At 39.6% G+C, this 17,303-nt stretch overlaps 1 protein-coding gene across 6 annotated transcripts; it reads left to right on the forward strand.

Annotated features, from left to right (window-relative positions):
• Window positions 1-50: 50 nt before the first annotated feature.
• On the forward strand, window positions 51-16,789 carry gramd2b (GRAM domain containing 2B). 6 transcript variants are annotated; one of them, XM_030416532.1, is made up of 15 exons: window positions 3,200-3,298; window positions 3,871-3,969; window positions 7,670-7,786; window positions 8,740-8,827; window positions 9,236-9,305; window positions 9,581-9,684; window positions 10,863-10,958; window positions 11,266-11,337; window positions 11,774-11,863; window positions 12,456-12,567; window positions 12,853-12,999; window positions 13,352-13,427; window positions 13,541-13,645; window positions 14,149-14,230; window positions 15,514-16,789. In XM_030416532.1, exons 3-15 carry the CDS (start codon window positions 7,686-7,688, stop codon window positions 15,553-15,555), a joined length of 1,185 nt encoding a protein of 394 aa, XP_030272392.1. In that variant the 5' UTR covers window positions 3,200-3,298; window positions 3,871-3,969; window positions 7,670-7,685; the 3' UTR covers window positions 15,556-16,789. The 6 variants fall into 6 exon arrangements, 5 of the variants coding, with proteins under 5 accessions (XP_030272388.1, XP_030272392.1, XP_030272391.1 ...); XM_030416528.1 differs by lacking the exon at window positions 3,871-3,969 and having other exon boundaries at window positions 51-3,298; XM_030416531.1 differs by lacking the exon at window positions 3,200-3,298 and having other exon boundaries at window positions 3,331-3,969.
• Window positions 16,790-17,303: the final 514 nt, after the last annotated feature.

Raw genomic sequence — 17,303 nt, forward strand, 5'->3', positions numbered from 1 at the left:
CTACACCAGGCTGAATGACAGCGGGGAGTTTCAGACAGATGTTTGTAGGATATTATGTAGCCCAGGTCCCATTTGTAGGCAAAATAAAAATATATTTAAATTATAGGATAACTCATACACTATTGTGTTTATTATTTAAATGCGAATGAAACACTAAAAATAAACTAGCCAATAAAAAAATCACATCATATCACAGAGACACTGAAAAAAAAAAAAAAAGTCTAATATAACAACATAACGTGTTTCTCTGCATTGATAACATTCTGCGGAGTGAAAATAGTGTTTTATTTTCTTTCACCCTGAATAATTGTCTTGACACAGTTCAGGAGCCAAAACATTTTATTTTGCAAGAGAGAAGAATGTGATTCCTGTCTCAGAAGAGGACACGGGTGGGCCACAGGGGGGCGCTGCAGCCTCTCCTCTCCTATTGTTTAAACACCAGCTCAGGTGTAGCTGATGATGCCCACCAGATTTAAAGGCCTGATGCATCTCATCAGCTTCTCCTGCCTGGATCTTTTAAATTGTACTGATTGGTCACAGGGGCCACTGTAACACCTGTGTGCCTGTTAGTAGGACACTTGTGGTTGTCTCCAATGTAACGATAAAAGATAGATAAACTCCAGTATACAGAATATTGTCCTGCTCAAGGTATGTCATTCTTTCTTCTATTGCGACACAACTACTTAAATATAATCTATTTTCTAATTCACTGTCAAACATACAAAAGCAAAGTGTATATTTACAACATTTTCAATGTCAAAAGTAAAAGATACCTGACAGATTAATTAAAAGTGCGGAGGTCTTCAAAGCAGACACACAAATAACAGTCAGTTACATGATGAAAGTCAACAGGCTTTATTCACACTTTGTGCAAAATATTTAATGGCAGATTTAAATATTTGTAAAGAACAATAAAATCATTGGTATGACTCAGAACACGAGTTTACGTGTAAATTTGATGTGTATACAACATTTGATACAAAAGCAGTTCAAAGATAAGATCAGTTTAACTTTACTGATCCCTCACAAGGGAAAGTCACCTGTCACAGCAGCAGTGTAGTGATAGATTTGAAGAAATTAATAGCAGGACAAAAGACAAAATAGAAAAATACACAATAAAATGATAAAAATACAGAATGTAAATACTATTGTTAATATAAAAAAAAAGACTATTATACAGTCTTTAAACTTTCTGCAGACAAATGGGCCTACTGAAGGTTACAATAATTCACTAGAGAAAGCTCAACTGAATGAAAAGGTAGTTTTTCTTTACATGACATATCTATTCTAAAAATCCTTTTTAGAAAACAGTTATACAATATAAGGTTTTATATATCGGGATTCGTTTAAGGATAAATGATTCATTTGCTCCGATCTTCACAGTGTAGAAAACTAGAAACCATCTCAGACATACCGATTAAAGAATAAAAAAGTGGAACAAAAGGGAATGAATAGAACGTGTTTAAATCTGCAGATTATTTTTACATTAGCTTCCTGCTGTTGGCGTGATGAAGAAATATTCAAAGTCTCTCTCTGTGGCCGTGTGGAATGCAATGGAGAAATAATGTTTTGCAAACCCTAACAGTCAACACAGACAGAAATTCATTATCAGAGTCTCTTAAAGGGACAACGGGACTAAATGTAGACAAATGACAATTTAGAGTAATGCAATAAATACACCAGCAGCCCACAGGAGTGTGTAAAGACATTTGATGACAGAATACTTTAATCATCCCGGAGACACTGAGCAAATTAAAATGAAATTAGACAGTAAGTTTTCAGCAGTGAGCAGTGTTGTTGTAAGTTGTTGTTGAAAGAATTAGATGCAGAATTTAATGGATGTTTTGGGTTTTAGAGACGCTCTTGACAGGATGGAAATGATGTCCATTGTGGGTCTGTGAAGGCAGAGGCTGATATATCAATATTTCTAGTTCGAGAGCCAGTATTTTGTGCCAATACTTTTTGGCTTGGACCTTGTTCATATTTTCTCCCAAAGGACACATAGCCTCATGTCAATGGCAGAAAATAATGTGGCAATTTACATTTTTCACACATACATTCAAATGTTATGTCTTTAAAGCAGTAATTTTTGGTTTCTTTTCATGATTTCATGTTGAGACAATGTTGTGCTTATGTTCCTGTTAGGTTTAGGCAAACACAACTGCTAGAATCAATGTAAGCTAAGTACATTTAAGCAAAATCACAATAAGTTATGGGTTTACGTTTCTTTGTATTGCAACTTTACGTCATTTTTTATTTCTCTCTTGTCACAATGCAGGGCTTAGTCTCTTTTTAGGTTACAGCAGAAAATACATTTGGTTATTAAAGATACCCAGTGGTTTTCCCATTTACAAATGTCCAAAAGCTCGAACACACAATGACTCGAACTGCATCCACCAATTAAAAAGCGTTGTCACCTGTTTCTCCACAACTGGATGTGAAGTCAGGTAATAAACACGTAATGTGAGATGGCACTCCATATGTCAATATGGTGTGCAGCCTGTGACACGTACCTGTTTTAGCTCAATTATGGCTGTAAAATGTCCCTACAACTTGTTAAAAGCATCCAGTGGTTTCATGCTTAGGAAAGTTGGAACATCATCTTGAACATCTCATCTTGTCTGTTACAACCAGTCCCTCTTCCTCTTGTTCTGAATGTCTGTTCACGTACATGTAATGTTAAGGCGATACAACGCATATTGTGCAAATGTTCATGTGACACGTATCCATCCAGCCCCCTCTAAAATGTAACAAAATGTCTCGCCGTGAAAGTGCAAACACACACAGCTCGTCTGTCATTGACCAGAGCCACTGATAAGAGATTTGGGGCAGCAGGAGGAAGAGGGTTCAGTGAAATGTCTACAGTAAGTGGCTGTTGGACACTGTACTGTCATCAGAACAAGCAAACACAGCCACTGTACATAGTCACACACAGTAATATCATGTTTATTTTGCTGGGGTTTTGGAGGCGTGTCACTTTTTACCTCACCAATATATAGTGAGGAGAAAAAAGTGAGGTACAAATACGAAGTAAATACTCCAAAGCAACGCGACATGGACGGCTGAACTCCCTGGAAAAATAGTGAGGTAGAGGGTGGATTCATTCAAATCGCAGCCTACCACATGTCATAGCGAACTGTGCTGATACGCCCCAGAGAAGCTTATCCAAGGTGTCAGCCATTGATCCCGTCGTTGCAATGACCTACAGTGCAGACAACTCGTTGCAATTGAAAAGGAAGAACACAATGTCCAAATCTCACTGTAGCGCGTTCAACACAGCTGGACATCATTATCACCGGTAAGATGAGCTTTTGATCAAATTGTTTTCTGCAAAAACTCTTACAAACTGAATCCCTAGGTTTGATGTTTAGTGGGTCAGTGTTTCTGTCACTCTTCTGGAACTGCTGTCTTTAGTTAGAGTCATTCAAACATTGAAAAAGTGAGATTGGCCCCAGAATTGATGTCTAGAAATCTATTCCAAACAGCGTTTGTTCTCTTTGAATAGAAACAGGAGGGTGAATCTGGAGAGTGTTGAATGTGTTGTTTGTAGCTTTGGACGCCACAGAATTGCACCAAAATTGATGCAGCAGAACCAGAGATCACCCCTTCGCCAACAACATGGAACCTGTCCAGTTCCTGTTTGCCATTTCGAGCACTCTGACCAAAATTTAACTGATCAGAACCAGGTTGGCTCCCAGCTTGAACCAACAAAAATAGGTTTGATTTGACCTGAAGTGAAAACCAGGGTAGTAAAATGGCTTGGCTCAACACCAGTGGAAACACGGTGTGAAATGAGCTTATTTGATGTGAAATGGGGATCTCATTACATGCATTTTTCTAATCAAAATATGGCGCCTATATTACCCACAGTGCAACAGTTTGGGTCAGAGATTGGGGTGTGCTATGCTAGTAGCGGCTAACATCACCTGGACCCTGCAGCAGAGATGATGAGCGAGCTACGGAGGTCTGGTGAGCTGACTTCATTCACAGCCCCAGATTTTTCTCATTTTCAAACTTGTAGTCTTCAGACCCAACGGACACAGACACATGTGACATCACTTGAGGACATTTATCAGACATCCACTCAGCTGCTGACAAAAGGTTTCGACAGTTTCTTCACATATATATCTGTCTGCCATCCTACAGATTACACTTGATCCTCTAGAGTGAGTCAGCCTCAAAAGTGTCTAGTAAACCCAGTTTGACCTGAGATTCTCTTGCAGCTCCTGCTGCCTGTTCCGCTGCCATTAAAGAGACACATTCATAATTTATAGGACAGTGGTTCCCAAACTTTTTCCCCTCAGGCTCCCATTTTGCAGATAAAAAATGATCTTGATTCCCCCACCTCCCAAGTTACACCCACATAGATACACACTCTCTCTCTCTCTCCCACACAAACACTCCTCATTTCTGGACTGAATTTCTGTTTCCAACTTTGGGGAAAGATCTTTTGGAAATTGTTAAAATAGAGCCTTTATGTATCTTTATTTACATCCTGAGCTGCAGTTCATACAGTTTGTGTTTGTGTTTCAAAGGGCATCTGGTCTCTGTTTACACACCACAACATGTGTGCATAAGACTCAGTCTGCAGGGATGATCATTCATGTCACAACATTTTAAACAGAATGAGTCCAAGCAACTAAAGTGCATGACATTTCAAGTTTATTTTCCAGAGCAGGTGGAAAGTAATTGTCCAGCACTGGCTGATGAAGCATTTAATAGAGCTTATTGTATTTCAAATAAATGTGTAATACATCATTTATTTGGAGTAAATAAGAAATAAAGAAACACGTAAAGAACACAGTGACACTACCGGCAATATGTACAGAATGACAAAACAGTACTCATCACAAAATAATGTAGGAGCTGAGAAAAAAGAAGAATCAGCAACATTGAAAATACAACCACAAAAGATCGATGGGAAAAAGATTTGGCAAACATATCGTCCCTGTTTGTATTTCAAAGTGCGAGTGTGCTAGTGTGTGTGTGTGTGTGTGTGTGTGTGTGTGTCAGTCATGAGAGAAATTGACACAAGGACACAACAAATACTAGAACAAATCTGGCAGTCAATAACACAGATTTGTCTCACCCACTTCTTTAAAGGATGGTTCAAGGGTTCAGTCTTGGTCTAAAGGTTGATGTTAGAATTAGATTTTGTTAGACAAGTACAAAAATTTATCTTAAAATGACAGTCACTGTTCTCTGTGTTTTTACAAACTGTTAAAGATGCAAAAGATTGTTCGTGAGTGAACTATAGATGTGTTGGTACAGTAGGTGTATTTTTTCACTTTGGTCAGAGCAAGCCTAACTGTGCTCGAAGTCTTTATGCTAAGCTATGCTAACAACTCTCTGTCTGCTGCTCCACAGTTAAAACCGTTGACTTTATAGAATATAAACGGAGCGCCAGAAGGGCTGAGCAGTGAAGCTAAAGCTGAGCTGATTCTTTCTAATTGCCAGCAGGGGGCATCCCCACTGGTTTCAAAATGAAGTCAGATTGTATGTAAGCTCATGAGAAAATGACCTTACTTCTTATTTGACTTAGTACCTCGTGGAACAGATTCCAAATTAGTTTATGGTCTCAATTACGGATTTTAAGTCTTCTTAAATTGAGCATTATGTTCATTTTGTAAATTCTGATCCCATTAAAGTGAAATAGACCAGAAGGGTGTGTGTGTGTGTGTGTGTGTAGGTGTGTGTGTGTGTGTGTGTGTGTGTGTGTGTGTGTGTGTGTGTGTGTGTGTGCGCGTGTGTGTGTGTGTGTGTGCAACATAAACTGGCTGATTCAGGGAAGGCTGAAATAGAGAGAGAGAAGACAAAAGAATGACACATAAGACACATAAACACTGATCGAGGAATTTCATAAGATGTTTCATGTCTGTCATTGTGCCGATATCAGTCAGCTCAGATTACAGACACACACACACACATACACACTCACACGCACACACACACACACACACACACACGGGAGCAGCATACTAGATGGATCATATATCTGTATTCAAGCTTCATTTTCACAGGAACTAAACATCTGCGGGGAGAATTTCACTATTTTGCACAGCTAGGGGCTGTTATTCTCAGTCTTTATGTATATAATTAAATTGATGATTCAACTTATATGAACAAAAGGAAGCTGATCAGATTCCAACCTGTTTGTGCAGTCATGAAAGGTAAAAACAGAAGGAAAAAGGAGAAGAAAGTTTTGTTCCCATGTAACCTGAGCCAGAAGGGACCACATGGGAAACCACCGTGTTAACTTTTTTCTACCTGCCAAGGTTTTATGTGAATAGAGCAGGGGAGAATAAGACATGATTTGTTGTACTACAATGTCAAAGAGAGCAAAATGAAACTCTCCAAACAAACCTGGCTAACATGTCACTGATCAAAGGTTTAAATGCTCATACACACACACACTGACGTACACACACAGAAACAGACTGCGCCCTGTCCTGCCATCTGATTGGCTGTGACACGCGAGAGCAGGAGGCCCAGCAGACACTCCCACAGGCAGGTGAATTAACAGAGGATCGGGCTGCAGAGTCAGCTCACCCTGCCTCTCAGTTCTCACGGCAGAAAACAGACAGACAGACAGACGAGCATTTTTGCTGGTAAAAACTTGTTTAGTGTGATGATAGAACAGTGTGTGAACCAGCAGACCTCGCAGGATGATGCCAGGAAGGGAAACAGAAGAACTGCAAAGCATGGGGACAGGGATTATCAGTGAGTTTGTGACTGTAAACCAACTCAGAGAGGAGTGTTTTACATTTAAAGCAATATGCTGGAGATGATGGTGTGAGTTGTTGTAATTGTAGTTATTGTACTGTTAATATGCCAGTAGTAGTAGTAGTAGTTGCATGTTAACAAAAATTGTAAACTTGGTTCAAGTACTAGCTGTTATGATATGATTGTCCGTGATGAAAGAACGAGTTCCAGTTAATAATGGAAATACAAGGTTATTACAACAACCCCAACTGCTAGTTCAGCCGACAGGCCATTTGTTTATAAAAGGTAATATTAGTCCTTATCTTTGTGTACAGTCTGTTGACCTTTAGCATATCTTCGACATTTATCATTCAAAGATATGTTTAAGGTCATGAAGAAATGGAGTCCCCATTGAATAGTTTGTCCACCAGAGAGCAGAGAAGAGATTATGTTGTGTAAGAACGTTTTGACTCAATACATGTTTTGGTCACAACTTTAAATAGCTGCTATTGTTTTCATTCAATTATATGTTTAGGTGAAAAAAAGGAATATCAGCTGATTCTAATGTTGGACTCAAAAATCTGTATACGTATCAGTGTCAAAGATTAATTGTGAGTCAGTCTCTAATATCTATATTTATCATTACTGTATGTCTCTGTACAGTCACAGTTGGTTAAAGTTACTTTAAAACACCATGCTGTTAGCAAGATTTAGTTGAGTTCTTATCACTCTTATTTTTCTGATATCATTAAGTGGATTTAAACCCACACTAAACCTTAATTATATACATTCCTGCTGCATCTGCAACCGTTCAGTTACCTCACTGATAATTAAGATGCTATGGATCCTGATGTTTCCTTCCATGCACTGTGCATCCCTTCTGCAATCTCTCGCTTTCTGCAGCTAAAATAAGTATTTTGAATAATGTTGCCTCATGTCTGACTGTTGTTTTCTTTCTGTTCTGCAGTTCAGACTTAGAAAACATGGAGGAGCGGCTGAGATATGAGAAGATGGTCAGTGAGTCTCTGCAGGCCGATCCAGAGCAACAGGAGCTCTCAGGCAGGAGGAAACCAGCATTAGTCAGGTAAACAACAGTGTTACCTGCTTTTTATATTTTCTTAAACCAGCAATAGACAGGGTTTTTTTTGCTGGTATGTATCATTATGAAGTACAATATATGTGGACTGCACAATATGATAATGTTTAAATTGATTTCCTGCATGCCTCACATTCGTTATGCTACATCGTCTGCCAAAGGGGCAAAACAATATCTAAAAAGATAAAAGCTGACTGGACAACGTCCTTTATTTCGGAACTAAATGCAGGGCTTTAAAGGAGCACTATGGCCAGAGTTTTCATTTAAAACATTATCAAAACATGAATTACATTTCAACAGATTGTGAAGAAACAACAGTGTTAATGTAATGACAAAGATGTCTAAGTACCATGATGCAGATCCCCAGAGGAAACGAAAATTGGAAAAGAGATCTCAGTAGTGTCTCATTCATTTCTCCTAGACAACTATGAGATCTCTGTGAGACCAAAGTGAGGCTGTGGCTGATTTCTCCTGTTTCTCAATTGTTTCTCCTGAGAAACAGGTGCTGAAAATCTCAACTCCCTGTAAGTTTCAAAGGAGATCTCATCAAGCTCTCAATGAAGTTTCAGAATGTCTCCTCAGTGCTGGAAAGGAGCAAGGTTTAAGCGGTAAAGTCTCAAGTCTCACCTGTTGCTCCTAAGGAATTTTAGGAGAAACAAATGAGAAATGTTTGAGACCAAAAAAGACTACAACGAGACTGAAATGAGAACTCTCACTGAGCTCCTTTACGGCTCCATAGCCGTAAAGGAGCAAGCTTTGAGCTCCTCTGGGGAGATTTCTACTTAAGTTAGCATGCTAACCAGCTAGCCCCGGTCATCACATCTACTAATACAGCTGTGTGACGGCAGATGTGTATGTATATTCATGTAAGCTGTAATATAACTATCAATTTGATGTTATATCAGTTGTGTAATAAAGTTAATTGATTTTTCCGCCTGCAGATCAAAGACCTTTGACCACTCCCTGCTGACACAGGTCCAGACAGAATCAGACCCCAAGTTAGAGAGGAAGAAGTCTCACTACAGCCAGGTGAGCGTTCATTAAAGTAAACTCTGATATGTATTTTATTACGCCTATAAACATTACAGCTAGAGGTCGATCAGGCAGCTGTTTTTCCAGCTGAATGATATCAGATGTAATTTCTGCTGACTGGCCTTTTGTACCAGTCGTCAATCGATTCTTTATTTCACAGTAACTGATACTGACGTGACAGATTTGATGTCAATGATGTTTATGTGAATACATTCAAAACCCTTCCAAAATGTAAAAAATGGGACATTCAAAACCTCAACCTTTGTTAAGTCAGAGTTGCTTTTACAGCCTCTCAATTATAATCAATACTCACATTGTGTATTCCAGTGGGTTTTCCATGCATATACAAGCACCACTGAGCAGTGAGACTGTGTGTGTGTGTCTGTGTGTGTGTCTGTGTTTCAGCTTTCTAAGAGCAACTGCCAGTACCATAAAATATTTAAGGAAATCAGCAAAGAGGAGCAGCTCAGACAGAGTAAGTCTTTAATGATCACAACTACCCTCACCACCTTAAATACTGAATGAGGGATTAGATAATAGTTGTGCATCTGATACGTTAAACATGTTCATGTTTTCTGAAGTCTTAAAACAGGAGGCACATGGCTGCAGGCTTGCTATGAATAAAACATAACACGATCTTTCTTGGATCACAACACTGTATTTATCTTTTCTTTTTCCCCCTAACACTTTCAAAAAGTAGCGTTTTGAGGTTGTCCCTCAGCAACCTGATGCTCTTTACCTGTTTGTCAGGTTACACCTGCGCTCTGCAGAAAGACATCCTCTACCAGGGACGAATGTTCGTATCTGACCACTGGATCTGCTTCCACTCCAAGGTGTTTGGCAAAGACACAAAGGTATTGTAAAGTGGGGCAGGGTGTACTTTTAGTGCGTGTCGCTGGGAATATCGAGCTGCAACATCCCTGTTGAACACAGGATGGAACACAGGCTTCAGTGTAACAGATTGAATGCGTTTTCTGATGATGTACGAAGGCTGAGTGTTTTGGCAGCTTTGTGGTGAATAGTGATGTGCCAACAGCGGCAGGTTTGATTTGATGAGAGATGTTGGCCTGAATTATTAACAGAAAACTGTCAGCGGAGAGCACAGATGACAAGAAACAGTATTTTTTTTCTATCAGAACCCGTTTTGTAGATCATCTACTCGTCACTCAAGGACATGTAAGCATGACACAGAGGAGGTTAGGGAGGTGAAACAAGTACAAGACATGTTTTTAACGTCTTCTCAGTGAGGGATCTTGTTCTCCCATCAAGGACTGTAGGTCCAAGGATATCAGACTTTACAAAAAAAAAAACGTTCTGTGATGTTCTTTGATAAATATCTTAAGAGTAATTTGCCAGCAGATTATGGACCTACTGCTTACTTGTGGAACAAACTGTCAAGCTGCTTTGTTTTCCATGCTTAACACTAACATGCTGATGCTTTAGTGTCCTAGGAGCCCTTATTCAGGAGATGTCTTGTATCCACTCATGTCTAATGATGACTATAGAAACCATCACATATACTGTACTGTACTTACCTGTTTTCTACTCAGGCAGCAGGGTCATTCTGTTAAAGGGGCTCTGTATAACAATTGTGTGCAATTTGCGCGTACTTACCACTTTTTTATCGGCCATATGTGAGAGTTTTTTAACATGTCGATACAGGCCTGTGGATGATGTGTTACGTCGTCGCAGCCGCTGGACTGTGGCTTTCTTTGTGAAGGCCTCAGGTCGGATTTACTGTGACACTCTGAAGGATGTAATTTTATGCAAGTTCTCATGTGCCTCGTCTCAGTGCCTCTCTCTGCTCCGCTAACACAGAGCAACAGTAGCTAACATCAGTTCAAGCACGGAGTCCGTTAACTTCCAGCACAACACAGAAGTTCCACAGAGCAAGGTCAAAAGTCAAAAGTTTTAAGGTGGGGTGAGCTGCTGTGTCTGGAAGTCTTCTCTGATTTAAGGGAATTGAATTAATTAATTTACTTTGGTTGTGCGAAATCAATTTTATGTCATCCTTGTGGTTTGTCCATCCCAGATTGCTATCCCGGTGATATCCGTCACTCACATCAAGAAGACCAAAACTGCCATCCTGGTGCCAAACGCTCTGGTGATTGCCACCGCAAACGACAGGGTGAGAAGGACTCTGCTTGATCATGATTTCATAGCTCACACATGGCTACTTGGCGCTATACACTGTCGGCATTTCCTCCCTCAAAATCAAAGCATCACATGAATGATTTCCCTTTTTGGTTCAGAGCTGTTTCATCCAACAAAACAACATGACAAACGTGCGAGGGCTCATTCTTTGTCTGTACAGCTATGGTCAGTTCCTGAGCCACTTTAGAGGACTAGCACCCAGTCAACCCTAACAGCTCCAAATATTTGTCACACACCAACCTGTAAACTTGACAGTGAGGCAGTTGTGTTTTCTGTTGCAGTACATGTTCGTGTCATTCCTGTCCAGAGACAACACCTACAAGATCTTGATGTCCGTCTGTCTTCATCTGGAGGTAGGACAGACTTCTCACATGTAGCCATAGCTTTCACCTTACTAACTGTGGAAAGGTCACCAAGAAAACCTTCATACAAATTTAATTTGTCTTTAATCAAATTTTACTAACTTAATTAAGTTAGAGATTTGTGACAATGATGTTAAATAACGTTAATGTGCATTTAGGCTATTGGTTTAAACCCCTTAAATCCAGAAATTGTATTTTTGTAGCTTTAAGGTTGTTAAAACTCAAAGTTTCATATCTTTATGAAACAATATTGTGTTGCTGTTATGCCAACATATGTGGACTAATTTTGAATGAGGTTCCTCACAAAAGGAGAAACTTGGAGACACTTTTCACAGCAGCCGGCTGTCTCTAAATGAAAACTCTGAAAATGTTTTCCAAGCTGTGAAATGTGCTGTATCTTTATTGTATGTGCTATGTTGGCATACAGGAGAAAAGTCCATGCAGCAGTCCAATCCCCTCCTCAGCTGATAACAGCTTCAGAGGTCAGAGGTCACCCCTGCCGCCTCGCTTTCCTCTGGTAGGTCAGAAAAACATCCTCCCCAAAATCACTTAAACAACACAACATTGTGTAACATGATGGATGTACGACTGATAATATGCACACCTCAGCCAGTCACATCACTTTTTGTATTGCCTATCTAACAAAATAAGTGAGTTTGGACGTTCTTCCCAGTCAGCCTGATGTTTTATAGGTTTTGTTTTTTTTACCTAAACTAATGAGATATATCAATGGCAAAGCCTTGTGGGAGCGGAAGTTGTACAAAACACTGGATTTATGGAAATTTTAAATACAAAAATATGTGCAGAAAGAATCCGTTGACGCCCGCTGGCAGATAACACAGATGAGGCAAAGAATGTGTGCAAACTGATTATATATGTGAATTGTTATACTGTCTTGTCTCACTTGGCATCAGCCCAGACTTCATCTTGTTCATCCCAACTTTTCAAACATGACATTGCATCATCATTGAACTTCTGACATCTTTCTGACTTGGGATTTTGTTTTTTGTAGCTTATCCTTATACCTAACAAACATGCAACAGGATGTAAAAACTGGATTTTAGGCGGTCGATTAAAAAAAGTGATGTGATGTCTGTGCGTCTGCAAAGAGTTTTCCAGGTGATTTCGGTGATCTTGATGGAGCAGTGAGGCAGAGGAGGCAGGAGATGGAGGAGAGCAGCAGCTCTGACTCCCAAACCCACGACTACGAGAAGATTGCAGGTAATCATCAACAGAGTAGCTAAAAATTAACCACAACAAGGGGGGAAAGATGGCCATTGTGTCTTAGTCTCCATTGGAGTTCATTTACAAGCTGCCACTTGTAGTTCCTTGTCGGTTTCCCAGAGCCGATCCAAACTCAGGGCGCCACTAGATGGCAATCGTAAAAAACAAAGCCAGTGTCTCGCTCAAGGACATTTCAGCAGAATCATATGTATCTGCTCAAAGTCAGGTTTAAAAGGGTACAAATTCTTCTCATTCCCACTCATTGCCTCCTCCATCCTGCAGAGTTCCCTGTTCCTCCATTTCTGGATGTGGTGAAGCACACAGACAGCTCATCTCCTCCTGAACATGTGGACCATCAGCACAAAGTGAAGAACCAGCATCAGAACCAGCAGAGCTCGGACGACAAGCAGCACGACACACACCACACTGGTACGGATACAGTCCTGTCTGCTGTATCAGCGGGAGACAGTCTGAAGGAGCTGAGAGGTTTTCATCAAGTCTGTAATCCTCCAGATTTAACCTGTAAACTACAGACCAAAGACGTTATTTTAAATCCGGTTATATTCCAAACTGTCCCAAACTTCCTGATCTTACAGTCCCATATTCATAGATTATTACTTTGAGATGAGAAAGTTAATTTTCCTGCCTGAAGGGACTTGATGTCACTATTTTTTTTATTTGTATCACAAGTCAATAAAAGGCAAGGAACGTTCATTTTAATCTTAAAGCAATAAGCAAATGTATGTCAGTTTAACAAACTGATTATTTAATCTGTTTCAAGGTTCAGAGCTGGTGACCGACAGCAGAACTGTGAAACCAATTTCTCTCAACACTGTGCTGTTTGTCTACATGTTTCTGTGAGTTTACAGCCATTCATTCATTCATTCATTCATTTGTTCATTCATTTGTTCATTCATTTGTTCATTCAATCCATCCATCCATCCATTCATTCATTTTGTCATTTTCTCAGGGTGTGTGTCCTGGTCCTGTCTTCCTGTTATCTGGCCTTTAAGATCGTCTCATTGGAGCAGAGACTGATGACACTCGGCTCCATCAGCGAGTTAACCCACCAGGAGTGAGTTCACTCAGCTTGTTCAGAGGAAAACCACTCAAAAACAATTTGAAAGAGCTTGATAAACATCATTATTCAGAGCTTTCTACTTTTTCTTGACATGTGAAGCGAGCCGCAGTGAGGACAGCTCTGTTCCGAGGCTGAATTCAGTTGTTATTTACGAGACCGCAAACGTCAGCGGGATTTTTAACAGAGTTTTCTTTTGTCATGGAGAGAATCTTTTCACTTCAGCTCTCTACATGCATCTACTAGTTATTACAGATAGATGTATTAATGCTCACACTACAGCCACACGTGTTGTGTTTTATCTCCAAAGTGACAAAACTCTGATGTTTTCTAGTGAAGTGGTATCTTGAGGAACAGTAAATTTAATGTGGATCATGGGGACTGCAAAATACAAGATTAAATGACTGTACTCTTTATTTGATTGATTCTGGTTGTTTACAGGCATGTCTATCTTTTCTCAAGATATTCAAACTTTGTCCTCCATTGTTTGATTTTCCTAGCAGTGACTCCCTGCAGGGGAGTGATGTGAACACAGAGCTTTTCTCTGAACTGCTGACTATCAACCTGATGAAGCTGGAGAAGGTGAGTCTGTCTGTCTGTGACATCCATATTACATTTAAGACACAAGAAGAATTTCTACCCATCACATCACTAAATTCCAAGAAACCTTGGTGGTTTATCAGTGACGTTTTGAAACACAAAGGACACAGGACAGAGTGTCCTTTGGGATTTCTTGAACAAGTAGTCTTTTCAGCCAGTTGACAATTCCCATACAGTGTTCCACTGACAAAATCATATTATTCATATAATCAAACAGTCAAAGTTTTTTTTCAACTTCACGATCTCAATTATTGCAAAGCAGTCAGCGGGTAAACTTGTGTTAGGAATGTTTTTCACCTCGCGAGTTTCCAGAGAGAGAAGTGTAACCAGAGGCTTGTTGCCATTAATCAAACATTTATAGTCAGCGATCTGTTCATAGAGCGGCGTGGACGTCATCTGTAAGAAGAGCTTGTCTCTCATCCATCAGTCTTTGCTTGGTGTGTCTGGGAAACATTAACATTTCAGGCTGACATTCTTACCCCGACACAGAGCAGCAGGCGACAGTCTTATTAGCAAAAATGTATCAAAACTCAAAATTGCATCAGATTGTAATTGAGGCTGCTTTCACTAGATCTGGTTGCAAATGTGTTATATTCTATATGAAAAATAGGAGCCTGATAGAAAAACAAGCAGCTGTGGAGAAATAAAACATCAGGGGGCCGGGACAAATAACAACAGGGAGGATGGAGCTCAAGTTAGCTAATCAAGTGTAAGACGAAGCAAACAGTGAACACAGAAAGCTAAAGAAAATTACACTTTATGTCACCATGAACAGGAAACTTAAGGAAGAGTTCAACATTTAATGATGATGATAAGATTGATATCAATTCCTTGTCTGTGTTTGGTAGAGACCTGGAGTCAGGGTGAGTACTTAGCTTAGCTTAGCATAAAGGCTGGAAGCAAAGTTAGAAAAATTCACCTACCAACACACCTGAAGCTCACTAATTAACACTTATATCTCCTCTCTAAACATGGGCAGACAGACTGACAGAAGTCGAGAATGTACATGATTAGCATCATGAATCTTGAGAAGTTTCCCTCCTGTTTTCTCAAGATATTGAGATAAATTAACCTATGATAACAACAAAACAAATCTGTTGCAGCAGCTAACAGCCCTGAAACCTTCAGATGTTGTTTTTTTGTATAATATTATATTAAATTATATTATATCATAGCATGTTATATTAATTAGCTTTTGTTTGTGTTCAGATTAAACAACTGAAATACAACAAGTGCATTACAACACATGTGGTCTGTTGTTCCAGGTACAGAAGAACCTGCAGAGACTGCTGGACGAAGCTAGCTGAACGTGCTGGAAACCAGTATATGTTCTGGGAGGTTCTGTAAATAAGCTGTAAATATATAGTTTATTATAGTATAGAACCGGACAATGCTGAGATGTGTTGGACTGGCATGAAAGCCTGGGAAATGGTGACGCAGTAAATAGTGTTGAAAGAAACTTAACACGGGACTTAAAGAGCAGTGTTTCACTCTGGAAAATCTCACCTGTAACCACACCCAACAATGAAGTCATTGTGTTCTGACACGATAGAGTTCTACATCGCTGCAGCGAGGTGAGAGTTTAACAACTGGAGGTCAGTATAGACAAGATTTCAGCGTGGCTCTACCAGCTGTAATTACAAACCAACCTGTGATTAACGTTTCTTTGGCGGAACAGGAATAAAACATCCTGGCAGAATTTTAAATCTAATATTGTGAATATTGTGTATTTTTTTTAGCAAAAGTTGTAATATTTTCAAGAGATAACTTTTGGAATGCAGTTATTAGAGTTTTCTCTCTGTTCAATTTTTTTAGTTGCAGTTGCTTCATTCACTTATAAAGTAGTGAAAGGTTGGACATGTTTTGGTCACATTGGATTCACTCAGGCCTGCGTGTGTTGACAGTAAAGTGCATCTGAGAGATCAAGGTTAAGTTCTCAGCGCTGACGGATCTCACTGATGTTCTCGGTCAACTGAAATAGCAAACACAGAAATGTACATGATGACATTTTGGACTGAAAAACCAGCGCTGGACTTCAGCCCACACCGACTTGGCTGGAGCTGTTTTTACTGATAGTGTAGACACAAACCTCGAGTGGGTTTTCCTCATGTTTACGTCGTGCTGCCGAAGAGTTTTCGTACTGTTATTTCCAATGTGGACTAGAAATGCAAAAAAAAAAAAATGCAGTGCAATACAGCAATGGGGCCTGTTTCCCACTGTGGGGACATAACAACCCTGTAATCTCACATTAGTGACTTTAAAAATGGCATACTGTTTTTTTGTTCCCGATGGTTAAATTAACTGTATGTACTGATGCATCTACCTGACATGCAGCTGTCCCACACGTGTAAACTTCATGAAGCTACTTCTGATTAACTACAGTCCAGCTGAGGCTCATATGACTGACTGTTACAGACATTCTGATGACTGTGATTTGTAAATATAAGAAATCATAATTATAAGGTCATCACAAAAATGTAATGACTTCCTCTGTTGGGGAATAGAGTTCTATTTTGAAATAAAGTTTTATTTTTGCTGTTATGTCTCTGCTTTTCGTTTTCTCTTTGTTATATATTTGCCACATTCTGTGTTGTAATGCTGCCACCTCAGGTTACATTTTACTTATTGCTGTTTAACAGTTACTCCCATTTACTTTATGCTATGTATGTCATATGGGAGTTACTTAGCCTCAGTATGTGCCTCTGATATAAGAATAGATTTAGGTCAATAGATCAAACAATAATTAACCTGACCCACTCTGCCTCTGATTGGCCTGATCTTTTTACCTTGACCAATCTTACATATCATGCCTAAACATAACCAAGCCGATCAATGAAGGAAGCGAGTAGCCAATCAACAGCAACATAGGGTGGGTCAATACTTTGATACCATGTGTAAAAAATAAACCCAGCCCCACAAAGGCAGGAGCTTTACTCCAGAGAAGCTGAAGTAGAGAAAAAAACATAAAGGTTTGGAAAAACATTGAGACAGAGAATTGATATCAACAAACACAAAACAAGAAGCTCAATCACAACAAACTAGTGCGAACTGATCC

The sequence above is a fragment of the Sparus aurata genome, chromosome 5, assembly GCF_900880675.1.
Source record: "Sparus aurata chromosome 5, fSpaAur1.1, whole genome shotgun sequence".
Lineage (NCBI taxonomy): Eukaryota > Metazoa > Chordata > Actinopteri > Spariformes > Sparidae > Sparus > Sparus aurata.